At 32.6% G+C, this 24,173-nt stretch overlaps 1 protein-coding gene across 2 annotated transcripts; it reads left to right on the forward strand.

Moving 5' to 3' along the window:
• Positions 1-1,672: 1,672 nt before the first annotated feature.
• Positions 1,673-24,149, forward strand: LOC124356784 (repetitive organellar protein-like). Of its 2 annotated transcripts, XM_046807990.1 has the most exons (3): positions 1,673-1,854; positions 11,801-11,875; positions 18,588-24,149. In XM_046807990.1, exon 3 carries the CDS (start codon positions 18,604-18,606, stop codon positions 24,139-24,141), a length of 5,538 nt encoding a protein of 1,845 aa, XP_046663946.1. In that variant the 5' UTR covers positions 1,673-1,854; positions 11,801-11,875; positions 18,588-18,603; the 3' UTR covers positions 24,142-24,149. The 2 variants fall into 2 exon arrangements, with proteins under 2 accessions (XP_046663946.1, XP_046663945.1); XM_046807989.1 differs by lacking the exon at positions 11,801-11,875.
• The last annotated feature ends 24 nt before the right edge of the window (positions 24,150-24,173 follow it).

Consider the following 24,173-nt stretch of genomic DNA (forward strand, 5'->3'; position numbering starts at 1 on the left):
GACTAGAGAAAGATAGATACAGTCTACTGTCTACGAGGCTACATACTACATACGAGCTCCTCCCGTTTGTGTTCAATGGGGTGATCGTGACAGGCGGAGAGAAAAAGTGGGGATGGAGGGGCCCCTCCTGCCAACTAGAGATAGCCCGCGTATTAGAATAGTGGAATAAGCAGTCCGCGCGTTCTCGCTCTGTACTACTCTGAATTTAATAGAGCCTGGTGGTGTAATATGTATATGTATGTATATGTATAAATGTAATATATATATTACATTTTCAAAGCTGGATGCTGCAGGATGCAGCGCAATTAAATTTATTTCATTGAACCGTGATTTTACAACGTAATTAATGGCAGGCAATTACTCTTGTCTACATACAAATAAACCAATACAACGGAGTATCGAAATACCAAAAAAGACGTAAGGGAGTCTAATGTAACAAAGTAACTTCGTTACATTCAGTGGCGTAGCTATATAAAACATTCGAGGGTGGATTAAACATCCAGGAGGATTAAAAAGAGCCCTACTTAGCATAGTAGTTAAAGAATTTATCTTCAGGGTCTCCAAACACCAAAATCAACAATTATGTTGAGTTTTTTAATTGCATCTTTCGTATTAAAATGTAAACCAATAAAATTGTTTCGTAACATTATATTTGGTTCATTGCATTTTCCAACTGCCTTAATCAAATAAATATAATTTGTAGGTTACATTACTATTAGTTAGAAATTATTCGATAATTTCCATGTACTATAGATCAGATCAGCATTATAATCGCGTACGCCAGACGACACAAAATGACACTTATCAGGCTTGGTCGAAGTTGCATGCACAATTTCAAGTCTATAGCTTATTTCTCATTCTCTATATATATCCAACAAACAGACAGAGAAATATATTGCTATTGCTATAAGCTATATTGCTATATTGAATGTGTTTTTTTATTCAAATTTGTTTTATTAAAGCTTAGTTTAAATGGGTAGATTTATCGTATTTGAATTTATTTGTTAATTTCATTTGCTTGAGTGTTGTTTTCTTTTGTTTTTCTAAGAAAGTTGGAGCCTCTACACAGGCAGTTCCTTGCCTTTTGAGGTCCTATTTTGTTTTCTTGAATTTTGTTTATTGATGTACCCTAGCTGTATTAAAATAAAAAAAGACATGTTCATATTTCTTTAATAAAAAGTAACATTGTTTTATTTTTATTCTCATGTCAATTGTGTCTACAACTAAGGAGCAATGTTTGTGTTTGTGCTTAAGGTATAAATGATGTTTATATAATTTTACTATTGTACATATTTTCAAGAAAATAAATAATTTTTCTATTCTATTCTAGATTATGACATTTTATTCGTTGTGCACCATCTCACATTTTGTAAAGTATCTTTGGAGTTATAAAGAAAGTTCAATATTAATATAATTAATTCGATATAATTTCTATGTTTTGCAGATATGTTCGGATATAAAACGACTCATTAATTCGGATATAAAACGACTCATTAATTCGTAAGATAATAGAAATCAGAACCGTTCCGAACTGAGGTCGCTATCAGCCGCATGTACAGGGTTTGTCAGGAATGTTCGGGATTTATCGGTACTGCTCGGCTCTGCCCCCACTCTTTCTCTCCGCCTGTCACGATCACCCCATTGAACACAAACGGGAGGAGCTCGTCATACTACATAGAGTATTCAATTCAGCACTCGCTGGCTTAGTCGCTTGTTGTTAGCATTAAAATGGACGCTTTTGTCATCAAGTGTTTATTTTGAAGAGTGGGATGAAATTTTGAAGTTTTAAGAACCTCTATATTATATGATAAATTTTCAGTGTAACAGTGGCAGCAACAAACACTTTCATATGTGGTAAATCCTAACAATACATTTTTTATTAGTTTATATAAAGAACAAATTTTTTAAGAAGAATAGAGTGAGAGACTATGCTTATCCAATTTGCTTAGAATAACAGTTATTTATATCCCCTAAAATGAAGCAAGTTAAAGGGTATTTTGTATCTATGTCAACAATTAACTAAGCTAATAATCCATGTATTTTAATTGGGCCTAAGTTAAGAGTGAGTAATATTTCAAAACATTAGGCTAGCCTGGAACATTTTAGCTTATTGAAGCTACATTTATAATACAAAGCTGCACTGCTATATTGCTAGAATTAGTATCAGAACTTTATGTAGGTGCAACATTTAGTTTTGATGTAGGGTCTGAATTTCTATAGCTATTTTTTCAGTTTTTAGTCGATGTGAAAGGCATCTCCACCCTTATTCGTAATAAGGCTTAGGGCCTATTGTTTCCCAAGTATTTTTATTCGGCTGCAGTATAATAAGTGGCCACCATCACAATCAGATGACCATCCAATCCCAATCAATATTCATGACCATCCAAAGGAATGGAAGTAAAATGTCAGATCAAATAACAAATAGATATTTCAGAGAACTGTATGGTTTGGCTAGCCTAGTTTTAAATCTTATGTATGAATTTTAATGTGATTTACAAATTAAAATATAATGTATAATCACAAGAAAACAATAACATTTACTTACCTTATTTATTTTGCTTGTGAAACAAAGAAGATATGTACGTCACTTGCCGCCGTTGGTCAATAACATAACACATGATTTTAATTTTGAGTTTATTTCCAAACACGATTTTACTTAGAATACATTTTGAACAATGATGTTGAATTAAGTTTCAGGCTTTAAAAATGTTAATATAGAGAAGCTATATTTTTATATGTAAATTAAATTAATTTTTTATTCTGTATAAAATGACTGAATTGTATTTAAAGTAATCTTAAGCCGCGTAGTACTATTACTTCACATGGTAGACATGTTTGATAGCTTTAAAAAAAATGCTAGATCACCACCAATAATTATAATTTCTTCTCACATGTATTCTGCAAGATGTACTTCTGAGATCAGTTTTTAAAAATTTCTTTGTTTGTAAAAACATTTTTAGGCAATATTTGTGTATTCATTTACCTTCTCCTTACATGAACGAAATAACAGCAGGTAATGACGTCACTAGTCTAAACAATAAAAGCTGACAGTGATTAATTACGAATATCTATAGGTCAAATGTTGTATTCAATAATATTGATATTTAAAATTGATAATCATCAACTGATTGTGATGGTGGCTGCTTATTATACTCTAGCCTTTTAGGCTTATTCCTGTTATTGTTTTTATTTTTATAATCAGCATTGATCAGATCCTAAAGTTCCAAATATTTGTGAAAAAATTCAACCAGTTTTGTGATTGCCTCTTTGTTTCACTTTTATATGACTTTTTATATGAACAATTCGATGTACTATCCAACTTCGATATGTAAAAACCATATACAATAAGAGTTATAAATAACCGTAACAAGAAGAATCTCGTACATTACAATTTTAAAAACATAAATTTAACAATAACATCACAAAACCAACTATGGCCTAGACTTAGATATCAAAGAAACCTTACAATATTACAAATTGCCCAGCTTTATATCAATGAGTAACTACTTTTGTGAAATGTAGGAAAGAATTCTCCCCCTCTGGGTTACCAGGAGCCAAATCCACATGTTTGAAGCCACTTAAACAGTCACTTGTGAGAAATATCTCATATATTTTCCTCATATTCATCGCTATTTTAAAAGTTTAGAAATATTAGTTACTTCTTGCTGTTTATTGTTTACATAAAAATTACTATAACTAATAAGTTGAAATCATATGCTAAGTTAAATAAATTAATTGTAATATTGAATTATTCCTTTGGATAAAAACAATCGAACAATTCGATAATAGCAATCGAATAACAAGTGTAGGCCACTTATTAAAGTCTACCCGAATCCCAGTTTTGTAAACAAAGTATTCAGGGAGAACTAATCATCCCCACAGTACAGTCTTATATTAAATATATCTGTGCTACAAGTCAAATTATGTGTAGCGAGGTAGCTACATAGCTGGGTTTACAATAGCTATGTAGCAAGCTAGTATAAACGCGGCTTTGCATTTAATCTTGTACAATCTAGAGAATTTTACTAGATTTGGACTTTTACCCACGTTCATAAACATGAAGACTGCAATAAAGAACTGGCTCTTGCAAAGAACCATCTACACAGTGGAGGAATTTTACTTATGGAGACTGACAACTTAACAGAGACAAACATGAACTTTTATATTTTATAACTATGTAAACTTTTTGTTAATTGACGCTACTTGTAATCTTAAAGATTATCAATAAAGAATTTCTGATTCCCATGTCTGGGAGTCTGGATTGTGGTGTATTTATCATACAACATGTAGGCTACTAAACGTGTTAAGGTAGACACAAGTTTTAAGCATGCGGTTTGTAATAATTTTACCTCATTCGTCTGCAGTATAATAGGCACCATCAATACAATTGAATCATCAATATTTATAATTGCCTAAACTAGGGTAAACCTCCAAGTGTTTGATAGTACTAAGGAAAAATGTGGGACAAAAATTCATACCTCAATGACTTTTTATTGTAGGGACATAAAATTTAGTGCCTTCTAATCCTTAATTAATCTAGTTTCTATTAAATGTGTATACACCAGTAAAAAGTTATATATTTTATGAAAAAAAAACATATAAATTCAAAGGAAAACACTTTATCCAGTGTTTGGTAACCAATACCCAGTGTTTGATAGCCTTCAAAATCACATTTGTAGAGGAACTTTACTTGCCATGACAGGTTGTTAATTATTACTTTTAAAGTTAAAATGACTTTATATAGTGTTATTTAAGATTTATGATTTTTTTTAATGTAAAGCTCTAATAAATGCAATATCTTTTTATGCCAACTACCTTCCTGCCTTTTGGACGCAAGAAAAAAGAAGTCTCGTCCATATTGAAAACCTGTGCAGGGTCTGAAAGCACATCGTATAAATGATTTTCTTTCAGATATTTGCTGATCTGAGAAAACCAACTTCTTATGAACTCTTCTGTTACTGAAGCTCTAACAGAGCTCAATTTCGCTGGTTTTCGTTGAGAGATTTCAGGATGCCTTAGAAGGAACCTGACTAAAAGCATTTATTCCCTGGCGACCCACTGTGGAATTTATCTTATTAGTGAAGATCTTTAGTGATCTGCTGCACAGAAGTGAGAATGTCCAATTTGTTGACAGGAAATCCTCAAGCAGCTAAACCTTTTGCCCAATTAGAAAGCATTTCTTTAGCTTGAGTCCCAAGAATAGGCTGCGATCCCATTTTCCTATGTAGTGGTGTTTTACCAGATACATTGTATGTTAAAGTTGATTTTGGGATACCAAAGCATTTGCTGGCAGAATTGATGCTTTCACCCTTTTTAACAGCATCCAATGCAAGTAGAAGGTCTTCGTGTTTGTAGGCAAACTTTGTTTTTTTTTTGCGGCATCAGGGAAAAATAAATTTGTTCAGATTCTTGTTATTATGCCTAATAACATTGTTAACTACAGTTAATTAAAATTGTAACTTCTACATAAAATATTTAATTTTTAAAAGCTTCACAACCAAGTATCAAACATTAGAAATCATGTAATCTAGTATTTGATAGTTACAATAAAACACTGGGTTTGAACACAATTTTACAATCCAGTGATTGAATCAGTTCCCTATTTTTTGAGGTTAAGATTAGATAATTGTATTTTACACAGAATTAAAGAGAATTTAATGTATATTCTTTCTGTGTACATCCTATAAAATTTAATTAATTATCAATTTAAAAAAATATATTAAAAATACTTAACTCTTAGCCTTCTTGTTAAGCGAAAATCTCGATTTTGATAACAACTTGCTCTAACAATTCCCATAAAAACTGCTTCCCTCCAAATACAGAATTAATCAGCTGGATAGGTTAAAAAGGGAATTGGACTTTTTTATCAACCCTCAAACATATAATTAAATAACATTTGAGCTTAGCAGAAGCCAAAATATGTTTGGCCTATCAAACACTGGTACGCTATTAAACACTGGATAATTTACCCTACCTAAGCTAAAATGTTGAACCGAATTACGTTACAGGTATTTCAAATTATGATACTTTGGTATTATCTGTATTCCACAGTTTTTGGAACAGTCTTTCGTACCAGAGACCTAAAAAACTGCATTAGTAGAAAGAACAGATTTTATTTGACTTAATATGAAAATTACATGTCAGTATGACGATCTGTTCTTGTTTCCTGACTGCCCAAAGGAATCAATGTTGATGATGTCTGTGAGAAGGAGGCCACTCCCCTATCTACTTTTTTTATATTATATAAGTAGGTAAATACATACGTACATATTATATATATATATATATTAGAAGTTAGTGAGCGCTCACGTGATCTGAGCTTTAATTTGGATATTATAATAGGCAATAACAGTGCGGGGTGACGCTGAAGGCAGCACTGATGGTCAGGGACATTTCCAATCAGTGCTCTCCCGAGCTCACATCACGTGCCAGATCGACCAACGTGATATGACGTTAAATTTGGATGATCTAGCCCGTGATCTGAGGTTGGGAAAGCACCAATGGGAAATGTCCAGGCCATCACTGGTTGGAAATTCCGCCTTTGGCGTTACCCTACATCTCTGGCAAATAAAAAACATGGCTCGAGGTAGTGCCCAAATTCAAGCTCAGATTACGTGAGCGCTCTTAAAGGTTAACTTTAATTTTGGTAATACTAGAACATGTTTATGATGACCTAATCTAAATCTACTTATATAGCCTATAAGAAATTATAAATAGTGACAGATCGGTCTCCTTTTAACTGACATCGCTTCCTTTCAGGATGTAGAAAACAAGAACTGATCGTCGTAATGGCATGTTTTTGTCAAATTTGTTGAATATTTTGATATTTATAATATCTAGAGGTGCATTTGAGACTATTGGTACCATTTTAGGTTTGATAAATTGATGTACTGCTAGTATTTCTTGTTACCACCTGTTAAAATAATGTAACAATGCACCCCTTTTGATATTCATGTGTTTTTCAATAATAAGTAGAAAGTTATAAAGAAATAAATAAATTATGTTAAAATAATAATAGCCAACAATTAGATGTAAGTTTAAAACATAAAATTACAACCATTTTGAGGAATTATTCAGTACACTGAATCTGTGGGTAACTAAACTCTTTATTTCTAATAAAACAGCTAGAAGCAATTGATACACTGACCAACGTTACATTTACTACATTCAGATTGTACCCTTTTGGTGCAGTTCTGTCCTTGATACTGTCTTTGTTCCCCTATGGTGAGCATAATGAGATGATCCATACGATCATACTGCGTGGTGTCAGATATTAAGCAGCTGTTGCTGAATTTTTATACACCTAGTATTGGGGCAGGATCATTGGGAAGAACTCGATAATTGGTCAAGTATATCTTTACAGTTTCTCACTTGAATTGTAGTAGTATGGTGTTCGATCCTGTTGCTCTCATTAGAACCCAAACATTGTGGACTTGCAACATCTTAACATCCAAGTAAAAATGAACCACCACAATTTCTTCCCCCGATGTTTTCCCTGTCGTTGGACACTTCCTGGTCTATTCGGTCTTTTCCCCCCCATTGGTTTGTTGTATTTCATTATCAGGTTAGGTTGGGTTATTTATATGTTTTTTATTGGTTTGAGAGTGTCTGTCTACTTCCAACTGGTTCTGTACAGCCTTAGTGACAACAGAGGTGTCCATCCACCTTACGGTAATGAAATTTCTTTCTTACAAGATAAATAGTCATAAGAGCCACAAGGTCGCTTCACCGTTTTCATCCCCTATTCTTTTACCATCAGCTAAAACTGCTTCTCCGATGCCAGCTAACTGAAACTTCTGTAAATTGTCTAAGTTACCCCCATCATCCTTATCTGTAGAATCTTCTGCAGATATATCCTTGTCAATATCAGGCAGTTGGATGAATATTTGTTGTACAGGGGGCAGATCATCATGCTCTTCTAATATAGTAGTTATTTAAGTCAATCTGGAACCAAGCCAAAGCTGTATAATAGGTATGAAAAATACCAAAAAGCTTTTTAGGCACTCCCCTATCCTATCAGTAATATTTGTAGTATATTATCGAGGTCTTAACAACATGTAAGGCCTAAAGATTAGATCAAGTTATTGAAATTAGTTTTTTTTTCTATACACAAATCAACTTAGCAGATTAGGTTACTACTGTGTTGACATGATAGTTTGTCTTCCTAGCAGTACAATAATGTACTGTCTAGGTTATGTCTTTTGTTTATGTCATATAACAACTGATATTTATGTAAATTGGAAAAATATATCTTCTACATATAATAAATTAATAATTACAACAGTTGTATTGCAAATAACTTCACTCACATGTTCATAAAGACAAAAAACAAAGTTACCTCTTGTGAAAATCCAGTGTTTATTTTTCTTCTAATGCTTCACACAGTAACAAGGGAAAACATAACTGAATCAGTGCTACCACTCCACTAATATAAAATCATGTTTGTAGAGAATAATATGCGTAATTAAAACAAAATATTCCATTACAGTGTTATATATAAAGCATTTTTTTGCAACATATGTTACGGTGGTACATTAATGTACTGCTAAGCTTTAATAGGTTAGTGATGAATTGAATGTAACAAACAAAGCAGTGTAACATTTAGTTACTTTTTTAAAGAATAAAAATGTGTCTGACAGCTTGTGACACAAATAATCCACATTTATTGCCATTGTACTTGGCAATTATTCAAATACCTTACAAATGATTGTACTTTGTTTGAATTTATTTTGAACAACATTGTTATTCAATACATAATAAAAGCTGGCAATAATTAAAATTGTAAATCACCACTATAAGAAGTTTTGTATTTAATAGTTGGCTGACAAAGAAAAAGTAGAAAAATATAGAGTACAAATTTTGATTTGGTACTTTGGGATTATACCGACCACACTAGTATGAAGAACACAAAAATAGAAATTTATAGAAACAAACATGATAGAACGAAAAAACAACTCTTCAATTACAAAATTACAAACTTACAAGCATTTCCAGGTATTGTGATCGATATTGTTGTCGCTGTTATCTTATCTTTCTCGAGAATCCTGATTACGGCAGGCCGCGCGGCATCACGTGATTTGCACGGTACATAATTGCCTTTCCATTACAATTCAATTTATATTTCTGATTAGCCCCTCTAGAATTTGATATTTTACTGATAGGTACTATCTCGAGGGATGTTTTTCTTTCGTCGACATCAGCGCGGGGCAGCACCGAAGGTGCTGCCAAGGCCTGCGCTGATGGCCGGAGGCACTCGCATTTTGGGCGGCGGAATGTGATCAAGAATAAAAACAAGTTTTTAGTGTATTTTTAATAAAGATTTTAGTTTGGTAAATGTTTGTTTTTTTTGAATTTTTGTGTTTGGAGAAATGTAGAGGTAAAACACGGAAGTACAACAAAGCGATGCACCAGCTGAACGGGCGGCGAGACTCTGCAATCACGTTATCTACTAGACTCTCGACTTTGACCTCTGTCTGAGGATGGGGAGGGGTTTGCGATAAGACAATTCCTGTTTTACATTGACGAAATATTGTTCTACGCTAATCTAGTACTCAGTAGAAACGAAATGTGAAATAACGATTCATGTCTGGGTGTGGTCGGTATAATCCCAAAGTACCTTTGATTTTTGTATAAAAATTCTTTTTGTAAATTTAATACTTATTTTTTTTAAATAGTGTAGAATTTAAGGTTTGTATTGATAATACATGTTGAAAATGTTTATTCTTACTGGAATACAGGGTAATTCAAAGTACCTAGTTTAATACATATAACAAAACAAAACAAATTCCATGATTTTCTAATAATAATGGTATACGGTAGTATAAAATATAGTCATAATAACTACAACGCTCAAAAATAAAAATTAGCAAGTATTAGTTTGCACAAATACAGTACGTGCAATACACTTCATATCTTGAGTTGGCTGCGTGGGCCATGCTGCAAAAAAGCTTATCTTGTATTGTACATTTATTCAGTTTTTATTTACCAAAGTAGTCTTTTGCAGTGAGCATTATTCTCACTTACATTTGTCATTTAATAAATAGAAAAGTTGTAAATGCTAATTGGCTAAGTGTTAACAAACTTTTTGACATTGGTCTCACAGGTTATAATGATTTCAACAAAAAAAATTGCTGAATAAATCATTTTGTAAACATACTGAGTGCTATTATTTGATATTTCAACATGTCATAGAAACATGTAGTTTAACTATCCGCAAAAAATCTCATATGTACATATGAAATTTGCCATAAAACTTCATTTTTACATCTAGGCAAAAATGAGTTCTATGATGGCGCAGGTCCATAAACCCATTCATTCAGTAAGTTGGCACAATTTTTCTTTTGTCTACCGGGAAGAGTGGAAGATTTTCTGTATAGTTGTCTGTCTGCTGGTAGAATTTCAAGAATGAAATGAATTTATTATAGACTTTATAATACTTTTATAGAAATTTTGCATGCATCTTCAGTAGTGAAATGAGGTGCGATGCCCATGGTCATGCAGTTTCCTCCCACTCCCTCATTGGTGACACCTCACTGACTTGGTTGGTTTCAGTTGCCACTCACCCATGCCTATATATTATTTTTTTCTTTAATCTGTGGCACCTGCCTCATTCTAAGCTTATTACATGATCCTTGTTCTGTTGATGTTTAAAAATTATATTGACAAATTAAATATACTTTTAATTTTATTGCAATACCGGAAGATGTTGTTACTGGAGATATTGCTTTAAGGTCCATTACATAGACCACCAGGGATTTACAGTATAGCAAAGTCTTTCCAATGAATACAAACCTTATAAGAAGCGCAAAGCCAATGTTAAAAAGTCTGCCAATTTTTATTTGAATTTGGCAAGCTTAGCGCGTCCACCGCTAGGCAGCGTGAAGGGCGCTCGTGGCGTGGCGAGCTAGAGTGAGACAGAAGACAGAGCGGGAGCGAATGAGAAGACAGCGCGCGGCCAGTTAGACAGAGAGAGAGAACAAGCTAGAGCGAGAGGGAAAGAGGGGGAAACAAGCGCTCCTAGCGGCGGACGCGCTAAGCTCGTTTTGGCGGGAAACCAACTTGGCAGACTATTCTCCATAAGCTTTGCGCTTCTTATAAGGTTTGTATTCATTGGTCTTTCGTACTTACTGATTATGAGTATTCTGCAAATTGCTCTACTGCTGTGTATCATTGCTGTTCAGTCTAAGTATTGTTCTTTTGTAATAACGGAATAGCGTATAAAAGCTGGCTTGTCATATTACACATGTCTAAAAAGAAGTGAGTAATAACGAAATATTTTTGTTATAGTATTTTTTATTGCAGATGAACAAAATCCGTATGACAATATCCAATTAAAAAAATGTAAGTTTAGGTTCAAATAAAATATTTTGCAGATAAATTAAAATTGAGGGTGTAAGCAATGTTTAAATTTAAGAAAATGGGGCTGTCCATTTGGTGCATGTATGATAAGAAAATAATTCCATACCGCATAGATGTGAAATAATATAATTTAATGTTAGTAGCAGTCAATGAGTTAAAATGACTTATTTATAATTTGTTTTACGTAATTATGAAGTAGAAGAGTAGTAGTAAAAGGCGAGAAATTTATGTTCAAGTAACTTTTATGCAGTGCAAACATTTTCATGAGAGGGCTGTTAATTTCTTTGGTCTTATGTAGTCTACGAAATGAATCTAAGGTCTTTTATTTTTATTATACTCTGTTTTAGACAAGTGAGAAACATAATTGATACGGTTGTTAACCTTTTAAGACTCAATTCATGTTAGACTTTTAGTGTTATTAAAAGTAGGGATGTGCTTCCAGGTATTCGCAGATTGAAATACATAAATAATGCACACAAATTTTCCTGCCCACCAACTCTCATGCTCCATAAAACTGGTTTGTTAAGCGTTGATATCTGTTTTGTGTGTTGAAGGTAGAGAAACCTTTGTGTTAGTTGGGATTTGTTGTTTTTTCTTGTATGTGTTCCTCTTTGTGTTCAGTGTTGCTTGTTGGTTGTTGTTAATATCAACACATATTTTCGCAACTGTTTACTTAAAAAGAAAAATATTGAGGCATTTTGAATATAATGTTTGAAGATGATTAGTCTAACCAAATCTAAGTTTATGTATACTTTTCTTAAAAGATTTTATAATTTTAACCATTGTGAAGAAGCAAATAAAGGACACCACTTCTATAACCAGGTGTATGCAGTCTACATTAATTTTTATTTACCATTGTAGGCATTAATTTTAATGTCAATGAATGCTTCTAAAACGGATCATGAAAGTAATCTCACTTCAATTGTCGGAAGGATATAGATTTATGTGTTACTTTAAGTAGTGCAGATATAGATTGGGATAGTGTAATTAAAAACAAATAAAAAAAATCAAAATCAACTACTTGAAAAAACATAATTTATTATAGTTTTTAAAATTTAACATTAATAATAAATATGGATTTTACAGCTGTTGGTAACACTAGATCCCTTGTCAACAGTCAAAAACAGGCTAAACTTGCTACAAGATATTTTGATCTGTGATTATGCTTTAACCTAATGAACAGTAGGAATGTAAAGCACCCATCTGCCTCTTGACATTAGTGCTGAACAATGGCATCTGAGCCATCAATATGATTGCATCAGAGTTCCATAAATGTGTGTTTAGAAAGTAGATACTTTTCTGAGTGTTAAATATCCTGTCTAATATATAGTCATAGGAGAAATTCCATCTATGTATCCTCTCTTCAAATTCCTCAACCTCTCCTGCTGCATTACGTCTTGCAACCCATGTACACAAATAGAGGCATCATTGGGCATCTCAATGCTAATTGCTAATGCTGGTGTACTCAAAATCCCTACGTTAGAGATGGTCGCTAGAAATCGCTACGTTTAAAACACATTCTGTCTCAGTCTTTGATGTTAATGATGGTCATTAGGAGAAGTCACAGCACTTTCTATGATGTATAGATGCACTATGTCTGAACAATCGTAGCTTCCAAAAGAAATTTCAGCCTTTTTCTGTAAACATTTGTGTCACGAGTCGGTATCAAGAGTATTATATTTAAAATGTAGGATGGTGCAATTCTCTCTATAGTCCATTCACTGAGTGTCGGGAGTAATCCATTGCCCACAGTATGGTAAGCCTCTGCAGTTGTGACCAATTTTTCAAGAAAAGTCCATATGACCATGTGAAATTTTAGAATATCAGTGCGTTGAATTCACACGTGACCTCTCACGCCACTGTTTTTCCAGTGAGTTGGCACTGCTGTAGACCTCATGTGAATGAGCGTGTCATGGTATTATTGAGCTATATTTTTTAAGGTGTCTATGTTACTGTCACTATTAATTCAACTCGCGATATGGTAATGTTTACAAAGTTTGGTGCTATAGTTGTTCCAATTAGGAACTAACAACACAACTTTATGGTTTCATCAGAAAGAGTCAACCCATACATCATGAGGATGAATTACAGTTTTACATGAGCTTTGTTTGTAGTACTTGATCATACGGTTGTTAACCTTTTGTACTTGGTTTATGTAATTGTCATCTAACTTGTGTGACCACGATTATGGGCTGTAGGTATTCTCTGTGTCAGGTCGATGGGTAATGACTATATCTTGTTCCTGAGTGTTTGCTGGGCCACGCGTAATGTTTTCCCGATCAGCTCGTCAGGCCACTACACGTGGTCCACTGTGTTGTGCAGTTATAAAATTCAATCCTTATCCAGATTTAGCTGGAAAGTGCTGCAACCTCTCTGCCAAATAAGGCATTGATTAAATATTTCTCTATTTGCAGCACACCACAGTAAACATAAAGTGGGTAACTGGGTGCAAAGTATTAATGTGTGCAAAATCCTCACATAAAAAAGTAGCTTGTGAAAAATTATTAATGTGGTACCTAACAAATGTAAGGCTGCTTGGGATGTTATTTTCCAAGAACGAAAATCACTCCATGCAGAAGACACTAAACTTTAACCTGATCTAGTAAACAATTATTTTGTAAAGGAGTTCCGAGTGACAAAATTCATATCACTAACAACAATATCTGTGATATCCTAGGCAACAGGCCAGTTGCACCAGATAATATTATTGGGCTGACATTAAACCTATTGAGTCAAAATTAGTATTGTTTTCAAATTTACTAATTCAAAAACTACTGATTATTATTGACTTTCAAAATATGTACTGAAACCCACAATAGATTATATTATAGTCATTAGTCTATAATAGGAACAAATGTCTAGTGTATGGATACTTCTTTGATTTATTGAAAATTTCAAAAATTACCCCATTTTTTAAGAAAGACAAAAAAGAACTGGTCCAAAATTATCAACTCATCTCGATTATGCCTGTTTTAAAAAAATAATTGAAACTATAATTCACAGGCAACTAAATCACCATTTTTAAACCCATAACTTACTATCTGATTCAAAATTTGGCTTTAGAACTGGTTGTTGCAACTAATACAATAATGGATGTATTGGGTAATGCCCTTGAAGCTTTGGATAGTAAAGAATCACTACTGTGTTTTGACAGTAGATCTAAACATTCAATAAGTCATAGAATCATATTTGGTTTACCTTAAACAATACGTAGCTGGTAGGGGACGATGATTAGCATTACATCAAGTGTCATTGCGAGTCCCTCAAGGCTCAGTTCTTGGCTCTTTTCTCTTCATTGTGGCAAAAAACTTTGACCACTTTTATTTCAGTTATGATAGTTTCAGTCTGATGTTTTCTTTGTAAACAAAAGGCCTTACAGAAATAAAATTGAATTATTATTAATTGGAGTGTTTGTTTTTTAATTAAATAATGAAATCTAATAAGAAAAAGGTTGTTACAATGTAAAACATTTAATGTTAAACTGTCTTAAGTTTATTTAAAAATGTATAAAATTGAATATTTTTTGCATGAACCGGTTACTTAATTTAATTTAACTATGTTTTTATGAAACGATAAATAATTAACTTGTTTAACCCTTTGAGTACCGCCATTCGAGTAGCTGCATTCAATATGTTCGGTGTATCAATTAATGCCCATATTTTTTGTCTTCTTTGGTCTTTGGAATGATAAGATATGGTTTGTCACTCAATGAATTCATGAGATGCGGATTACACGTTTGGTTAGTAGCACTGTTTACTTTGTTTCGCAGTTGTGTTTTGATGTAGAAACATATCATAAAGTAGTGTAATAACATAAATAGTTGATATTTGGATGTTTCCATAGCAACAAGCTTAGTTTGTTATATGTTTCCAGTATTCCTGCAAAGTACATAAAAGTTTGACAATTTATTGTTGATGTGATTTTTTGAAAAAATTTTTGGGCCTTTCATGTGGTGTAGCTAAATTTGTATTAAAAATATATTGCATTTTATTTTTACAAGAAAAGATGTTTCACATTCTTTATTTAATTAGAAAAAAAACAAAACAAAAAGTATGAAAATCTGTCTAATGGTTATGGAATAATTTTTTTCAGAAAAGCTTGCAAATATACAAAAATCAGGCAAGCAATTTAAGGGGGTTGGTAACATAGCAAAATTGCTATGGCACTCAAAAGTTAAAGTGCTACAATTTTGAAGTAATATACGCAAGGAAAATGTATCTAAAGTTTGAACTTAATAGACGTAATGTACTGTAGTGAGATAGAGGAATACACGCTCGCTTAAAATTTGCAAGAGAACAATAAAACTAGGCTTATTTAGTTATTTGTTTAACTATACAGTATATATTCCAGAGATGTAAAAGCAAAGCATTTAATACATTTAAGTTCACAAATTTAAAATTAAATATTTTTTATACAACATTTGTTTTCATTTCAAATTTTAATTTATTTATTGGTTTAATTTTATTTGTATATGTTTTTTTTTGTACATGAACAGTACACACTTGACAATAGGCACTGTGTTTATACCAAGTATACCGAAGTATAAAATTAAGTATAACAATACCTGAAAAAAGTACAGGATTTTTATATATAGGCTATACTGTAAATTTAAGTTTCATAATTGTCATCGCCTCATTTGAATCCATAATCGTAAAGCAAAGATTGAGTATACAATCTGTTTGCCAGAGAGATTTTCATGATCTAAGTTAGTCTTAAACAAAACCTTTTCTTCAGTTTTACTGAAAGTAAAAATACTTAGAGAGTTTATTACAATTCAGGAACGTCTTAATAGTTATGAAATGGTTGAACAATTTTAAGCAATAAGTGTTGCGTAGGTTTAGTTGTGTTCTTTTAACAGTACTGGCCTTAATTTTAAATTTGATACAGATGTTGTCAGTTTGTTTTGTTAGCAAAGGTAAAAAATATTTTCCATTTTAGAATTGTTCAAAAATATTTTTCTTTTTTAAAGGATTCAGCATACTTGCCTGTGAATACATACACATATGAGTGTCAGAACTATTTAAAACTAATACTGCTCTAAACTTATACTTACAGTGGTATACATATATTATAAATACATTTAACAATGATAAAAAACTACTTATATGCTCATCAGTTAAGATAGATAAATATGTACAATAAACAACAAATATAACAAGTTAAGAGTACGTCACACCATGTGTTACATAACAGACTTCACTGAGGTTGCATGCAAAATTTCAAGTCTATTGCTTATTTCATTCTCGAGATGTCCTGTGGACAGATAGACAGGCAGGCAATTACATAGAAAAGGAATTTTTACATTCCCCTGGCAGACAAAAGGAAATTGTGTCAGCCTACTGAGTGGACTTTAATTATGTGCAGCCAAATTCTGTATTTCTACCTAGACAAGAATGAGTTCTATGATGGTGCATATCAAACCATTGAATTTGGTTAAACATTTTTTTTTTAGTTCTCTTAGGACAAAAAGTTTATAAATTGCACTTAGTCCTGTAAGAACCTTTGCGCTGCTTCCGGAGTGACAGGATATTCAGGATGGGTAAGGTTAGGGAGTAGGGGCCGCCTCCTATCAAGATCCATGAGGAAGAATTAGGGCACTACATCTCAAAGTTGTCTCCCCGGAAGAAGGGGAGGCCAGCTTTGAACCAGCCTGTCCAGTCAAAGTAGGGAGGGGGTGGCACACCCTTGTTGAGGTTAAAAAGAACCTCTGAGGTTAGGGAACAAACCCCACCAACTCCAACAGTCATCTCCCACAGTAGACTAGACCTATCGAATTGCCCATGGACCCCAGAATCTCAACATTTGCGGTTAGTGATGTGCTGCTACTGGACATCCATAAGGTTGCCCAGATTGAAGTGGCACATCGGTTTTTGCTGTGCTCAGCGGTGGGTTCAACTGGTAGGTATAAACCAGCCAGAAGTAATCCCTGCTGGGTATGGCTAAACAATTGGAAGCCTGACACAATTTCTCTTTTTTTTGCCCGGAGACGTATATTTTTGTATGTAGTCTGTTTGTCTATCTGTCCACAGGACATCTTGAGCTATTAACTAGAAAATTTGCATGCAACCCCAGCGTAGCTCATTACACCACACATATTATAAAAATACACTCTTTTGAATAATGAAGTGGCTACTTGGTCTTGCGATGTAATTAGTAAAGACGTTTAAATATTTTGTGAATAGTTGGGAAGGGAGAAATATTTATTAAATCTACGTTAAAACTGTACTTTTTCATTTTATTTGTATGCTAATGACATTTAATGAAACAAATTCTGTTGGATATGCAGTTTTACGTGCTGTAAACATTTTATGCATATGCTGGTTTTGGTATTGTCAGTTTTGATTTCAAATGTGTTCTACCAAAGCATGAAATGGCCTTTTGGGATATGTAGCCCATATAAGCCAATTTGGGTTTGGGAAGATCCAGTAATAACAGTCCTATGTGAAAGTTATATTTTATTTATTTTTACATATATATTATATATATATATATATATATATATATATATATATATATATATATATATATACTGTTCAATTATTTATATATTTACACGCATATCATACAAAAATTTTTAATAATCCTTATTACAGTATGGTGTTAAAAATTAAAATTTTTCATGATTGTGTTTACTTCTCCACACACAATTTTCAAACACTTTCAAAGTAAGAAAAGCGAGAAGTTTTTAAAAAATGTGAGAAATTTATCTGCGTTCAGAATACAAGTTCAGTTTATTGATTGAACAGTGGTCACTAGTCTTCAAAACAGCTGTATTTAATATCATTGAGATGTGTATCAACAGTGGCTGTTTTATTTCTCCTTCCCCACACTGTTCTATTTAGAAATAAAGAAAGTATTTATCTAATGCTACATTTGTAAAAAACATTCAAACAAATAGTAAGTTTTTTCTTGTTTTATGATCTGATTTTAGGTAAATAATTTGACCTCTTTAATTTCGTCTCTCTGCAGTTGGATTTTGTATGTTCATATTAGTTCCTGGCAACCAAAGAAGCTGCTCTATATTTTCTGAGTCCAAAAGCTGTGATAGTGTAGCAAGCCAATAGATAACAATTACAATAACCAAATTATAAGTACTATGAAATTTAACTTAAATAATGAAAACACACCTGGAAAAACTACTATATTTCTTAGCTATTGTATATAACTAGCAAGGAAAATTGATGTAAATTGTGATTGCCATTTGTCATAGATTTAAACATATGTTGCAGGCTCTATTAAAAGAAGATGGATAACAATTCTGAAAGTCAGAAGAACCTTTCAGAGATAAATTTTTCAACGGCTACTGATGTATCAGATTCTAAGAGTGATCCCCCACCAGGATCTTCTCCAAAAAAACCGATCCAACTAGGAGTAGTTCAGAGCTCTTTAGGAAATCGAACTTCTACAAGCAGTTTCAATAAAAAGAGTCGTTGGGATCAGGCACCAGAATCTGGTGAAGAAACGGAAACAAAAGAGTCTAAAACTGAGTTGCAAGATGTTGAACAGAGCACCAGTGTAAAACATTTGATTCAGAAGTTTGAAAACATAACTGGTGATTCCCAGTTAGTAGAAAAACAATGTGAAGAATTACCCATAAAACCTGTTGCTGCTCATACGAGTACACCTTCACGTGTCAAATTAGTCCGAACTAATTTTATGAAAATAGACAAACCCACACCAAATTTAGGCAAAACTGGTGCTGATGATCTTGCTGCTTCAAGCTCTCAAGGAAAGGATAACATTTTAAAACAATTAACTCCCCAAACTTCTACTACAGAAGCTACTGAAATAAAAGATATTAAGTCTGTTACCCCTAGTACTGCTTTAGAAATAATAAGTTCTTGTTATGATTCCCCTTCTGACGAATCTTCTCAAGATACTGATATTTCTTCTACATCGGGTAATAAAACTAAAGATAGTGTTTCTCTTGAAAAGTTAAATGATCCTCTAAAAGATGATACAAATATAGAAAGCAAAAGTGACATACATACAGAAAAAAATTTAACATCTGAAATTAACGTGGATACTGACATTCAACTTGATGAAGATTCATCCAGTAGAAGTAGAATAAGTTCAAAAGAAGATACTGTTGATTTTGAAGTCGTTACTGTTGGAGATGTTTCATCTTATACCCAATCATTATCAGGGAAAAATACCCCAATTGAAGATAGCACGAAAGAAAAGACTCATCCTTGTAATATCAGAAATACTAAAAATGATATAAACTCTAAGATCAACTTAAGCAGTGTTGGCGAATTGTTACCTCAACCTAGTACTTTTGTTATTCATGAAATAAAAAGTGATCCACTAACAAAATCAGATGGAAATGTCACTGTATCAAGTAAAGTTTTAGATCACACACAAACATCAGAATTGAAAAATCCTGCTATTAATAAGGAAGGTAAATATCGAGAACTAAATGAAGATTCACCAAATAATGTAATAGGAAATGATGACAGTGATTTAAGTGAATTTTCAAAAGATGTCCAAGAGGAAACAGTTAATCCTCCAAATGTTAGTAAGCTTGTGGATACAAAAACTGCACAAAAAAGTATTTGTTCAATAGATTTGTCAGAAAAGTCTGAAACTGATGAAGATAACAGTAAATTACTTACCCAGATAACACCTGCAACTGAAAATATATCTTCTCAAGACCAACTAGAAACTGGGGAAAGTAAAACAGACATTAAAACCTCACTTGTTGAGGAAAATGTTCTTTTACATGAGGAAATTATTGAAAGCAAAACTGAAGGTAATATTGATGGAGGACAAAATAATATATTAAAAACAGATGACTCGTCTTTAAAAACATCTGAAGGAAATAATGCAAGTGTTTCCTCTTTTGGTAGCTTCAGTGAAAGTTCTAGTAAAATCTATGGAACAGATGTTAACTCAAAGGACCAAAAACCAAGTTCATCAAGCATTACATCTAATGAATCAGAGAAAAAAGAATATTTCGAACTTCCAGTTAATGTAGGGAAAACACCAGTGATAGAAGAGGTTTGTGTTAAAAAACATATGTATATTACAGGAGATAATATTAACATTTCTGAAGATATTAATCTTAATGAAAATAAAGACATTTTAACAGACACCATTGAAAGTAACACTACTGAAAACATATCTTTGTACAATGATGGAGTTGATGCAACTATGGAAAAAATGTTTTCAGATAATTTAGAGAGTGGAGATGAAATTTTAGCCCCAGTTGAAGAAAGTAATAAAGAAGACACAATTCTTTCTAAATCTATTAAGTCGCCTAAAGCAAGTGTGCTGTCTGAAGATATACTTTCTACTAATGAAAATAAAGAAACTTCGTGTTTTGAAAGAAATAAGAATAAAATTATTGAAACTAGTGATAGTTTGTTAGAAATGTTAGAATCTGAAAGTTCCCCTAGTTGTAATGATACAAAAAAAGACATTCATCAACATCATACCAAATTACATATTCCTATAACAGGAACAAATACACTAAATGAGCCAGACATTTTGACAAAGACATTAAATTCATACAAAGAGGAATCATGCGTATCAAGTGAAGAAAACATTTCAATTGATAACAAAAATAATTTAGAAGTTGAAACAACTTCAGAACATCAACAAATAACAAGAATTAATGTTGAAGATAGTTTAAAATCAGTTAATATTGAAACCATAGATATAGAAAAGTGTAGCCAAGATAAGTCTAAAATGTCTCCTCCAAATATTCCAAAATTTGATGCTACAGTGGAGAGTTTGGTACATAAAGACACAGTGTTGCTCTCACCAGAAAGGAACAATGACAGCCTAAATGCTGAAGTAACAAAAGAGCCTGCAAATAAGCGACCAGTAAGTTTTGAACAGTCAGAAAATATAGAAGAATCTATTATGTTAAAACATTCTGAAAGTGCAGAAGACCTACAAAAAACAGGGCTACAAGTAGAAACAAAGAAAGACTCCCCTTCTATCAAAAGTAATATTCTTAACATTGGAGAAATGGATACAAATGATTCCTTGATTAACTCGAAAGATAACCAGTTAAATACAGTGGTCATATCTACAGAAATAGATACTCAACTCAATATAACTCCTAGTAAAATTGAAGCTGAGAGTAAAGTTAGAAAGCCTGATTCTATCCTGGAAAAACTTGCTGAAGAAAAACATTCTTTGATAAATATTGAACGAAATGAAGAATTGGAACAAATCATTGAAGATACAGAAATTTATGAAACATCTGCCAGTACACATTTGTCAAGTTTAGTCGAAGAGGATGACACACAAAAAAGTAATTGTGTAAAAGGAGATGGGAAGAGTTTTGAAGTATCCACCAAAGTAAATGAAACAATCAAAGAACACTTTTCTGACAACACTGTTGTTTATTCCAAAGATTATGATTTGCCTTTAAATGAAGACCATTCTGAAAGTATGTCTCACAAAGAAACCCAAAAGGAAAATACTGATGTATTAGCTACTGATCAAAATAAAATTGAAGAAATAGTGTCACAATCATTTGTTGAAAGGCAGACAAAGGAAGCAATGGCTCCAACTGAACAGGATCCTACTGTTGTAGCTGTTCAAAGTGAACTATCACCATTTCAGATAAATTTGAAATCGAATAATGAGGAAAACAAGCACTTTCTAACAGTTGAAACATCTGAACTGATAAATAATGCAATCATTGATAGCAAAACCCTTTCATCTGTAGAAACTTTAGAAGTCAACAATGATATATCTCTTGATGGAAATAGAGAGAATATAACTATAGATATAACTGAAGATAACTTAATTCAAATAGAAGAATGTGAAACCCTAGAATCTGGAAAATTAGAGAAACATACATCCCCTAATGACGGAACATGTAGTTCTCAACAACACTTGCTAAACATTGACAGCAGTATTGAAGATAAATTGCTGTCTCCTGAAAAAAATTGTACTTCTAAAATTAATCCAGTTGTAAATCCTTCAAATAATGAACAAATTAGCATGTTGGATTTAAGAGAAACAGGGAATCTTAGTATTCATGAAGATATTGAGACAGAAAATTTACAAGTAAACACTTTGGAAAGTGAAATAAAGAATATACAAAACACAACGTCTTTGAACACTGAATTAGATGATTCTTGCAATATAATGTTGCAAAATACAACAGTTGATATCGAAGAAAAACAACAGCACATGGAAATAGAAACATCCATGGGGGAGCAACCTATAAACTGTTCAGAAATAATATTAAAAGCTGAAAATAAAGATTGTAAGGGGATAGTACAGGAAGTAAAACTTGTTACACAACCAAAGCCAGATGTACCAGTTGTAGTTTCTTCAAAAGAGGAAAGCAGAAAGATTGCCTTGGAGAGTGAGCATAGTTTAGAAAATAAATCAATGTATGATTTCGATAAACCAACATGTTCAGGTGAGGGAGATTCTGAAGCATTTATAACTGAAGAAGCTGAGGTAAAACAAGAAGATATAGCAATAAACGAGTCTGACAGAATGGAAGAATGTTTACAATTAAAGAGTGCTGATAAAGATAAGATGCCTGATTCCAAAGATGAAGGTAACATGAGTTTGGGTCATAGTAACCAAGAAGAAATTGATGAGATTATGATCACTGAAGTTAAATCTAAAGTTGATGCAGAATCTTTGGCTGTGGTAGGAGTGGAAGATGTACCTTGTGAGCAGTCTGTTACCTCTCCAAAAGAAAATTCATCTTTTGATCACAAAACACTAATTGACACTAAAACAGATGTAATTGATTCAAACAAGGAAAAATATATAGGTGAAAGCAGCCAGTTATCCAGTCATATTCAAATGGAAAATTGCCAAGTCATAGATATTAAACATTCAGATGAATTACATTTAGATAGAAAGTTATCTCAAGTAGCTCAACCTGATACAAAAGTAGATCTATCTGAGCTTGACAATCTTCCTGATAAAAATTCAACTAAGTGTCTTGATGAAGAGGAGAACTTGGATAAATTAATACCTGATGTTTCTAATGACACAACAGAAATTACATGTGATGATTCAGAGGCTGAAACAATTCAGGCAATAGATTTATTTCTACAAGATACAGATAGTGAAAACAAAGAAGAAACAGAACCTAAAACAAATAAAAATGATGATAAAACAGAAATGGAAGTATTTGATTCTCGTGACAATACAACTCAAAAAATTGAAGATGTAGATATAGACCCATCTCTAGAACTGAGAGAAAATCCATTGGTAGACAGAGATAGTGAAATAAATGAGGGTTATATGGAAACATCACAGGAAAAAGAAATATCCAAGGATAGAACAGTTCAAAAGCAATCTGAGAATTTGCGTGATAATTTTTCAGATGAAGAAATATTTGATCAAAGTCCAAACATGAGCTTTGATCAAGAAATAAGTCAAACTGGTAGCAGCCATAAAGAAGAAAATGAATGCAAGGCTGAAGAACATTTGATTTATAATCCTGAAAATGTATCTGACAAAGAGAATTTATTAAAAGAGGTGCCCGAAATTGTGGAAAGTAATACAAAATCTAATTTGCTACCACAATCACCAAATATCCTTGAGCCTGATAGTATTTCTTTAGATATTAAAGACTCTAGTTCTAAAGAAAATGAAGGTGAATTGGATGAACCAGTCAAAAACAGAGAATCAAGTACAAGAGAACCTGAAATTGTAACTAAATCTTGCTCTGGGCAAGATAAATTAGTATCTTCATCTCCACTTGATTTTCAAGTCAAACATTTGTCAGCAGAACTTGAAGTTGAATCTACTGCTAAATCTACAGATATAGAAAGAAATACAAGAGGATAAAAAGCAAAAGAAAGAAATCTGTCATCCTTATA

Source organism: Homalodisca vitripennis, chromosome 3, assembly GCF_021130785.1.
Source record: "Homalodisca vitripennis isolate AUS2020 chromosome 3, UT_GWSS_2.1, whole genome shotgun sequence".
Classification (NCBI taxonomy): Eukaryota; Metazoa; Arthropoda; class Insecta; order Hemiptera; family Cicadellidae; genus Homalodisca; species Homalodisca vitripennis.

What these genes read in the sequence shown, in the direction of transcription:
- LOC124356784 (XM_046807990.1), top strand. Translation starts at nt 18,604, where the DNA reads ATGGATAACAATTCTGAAAGTCAGAAGAACCTTTCAGAGATAAATTTT.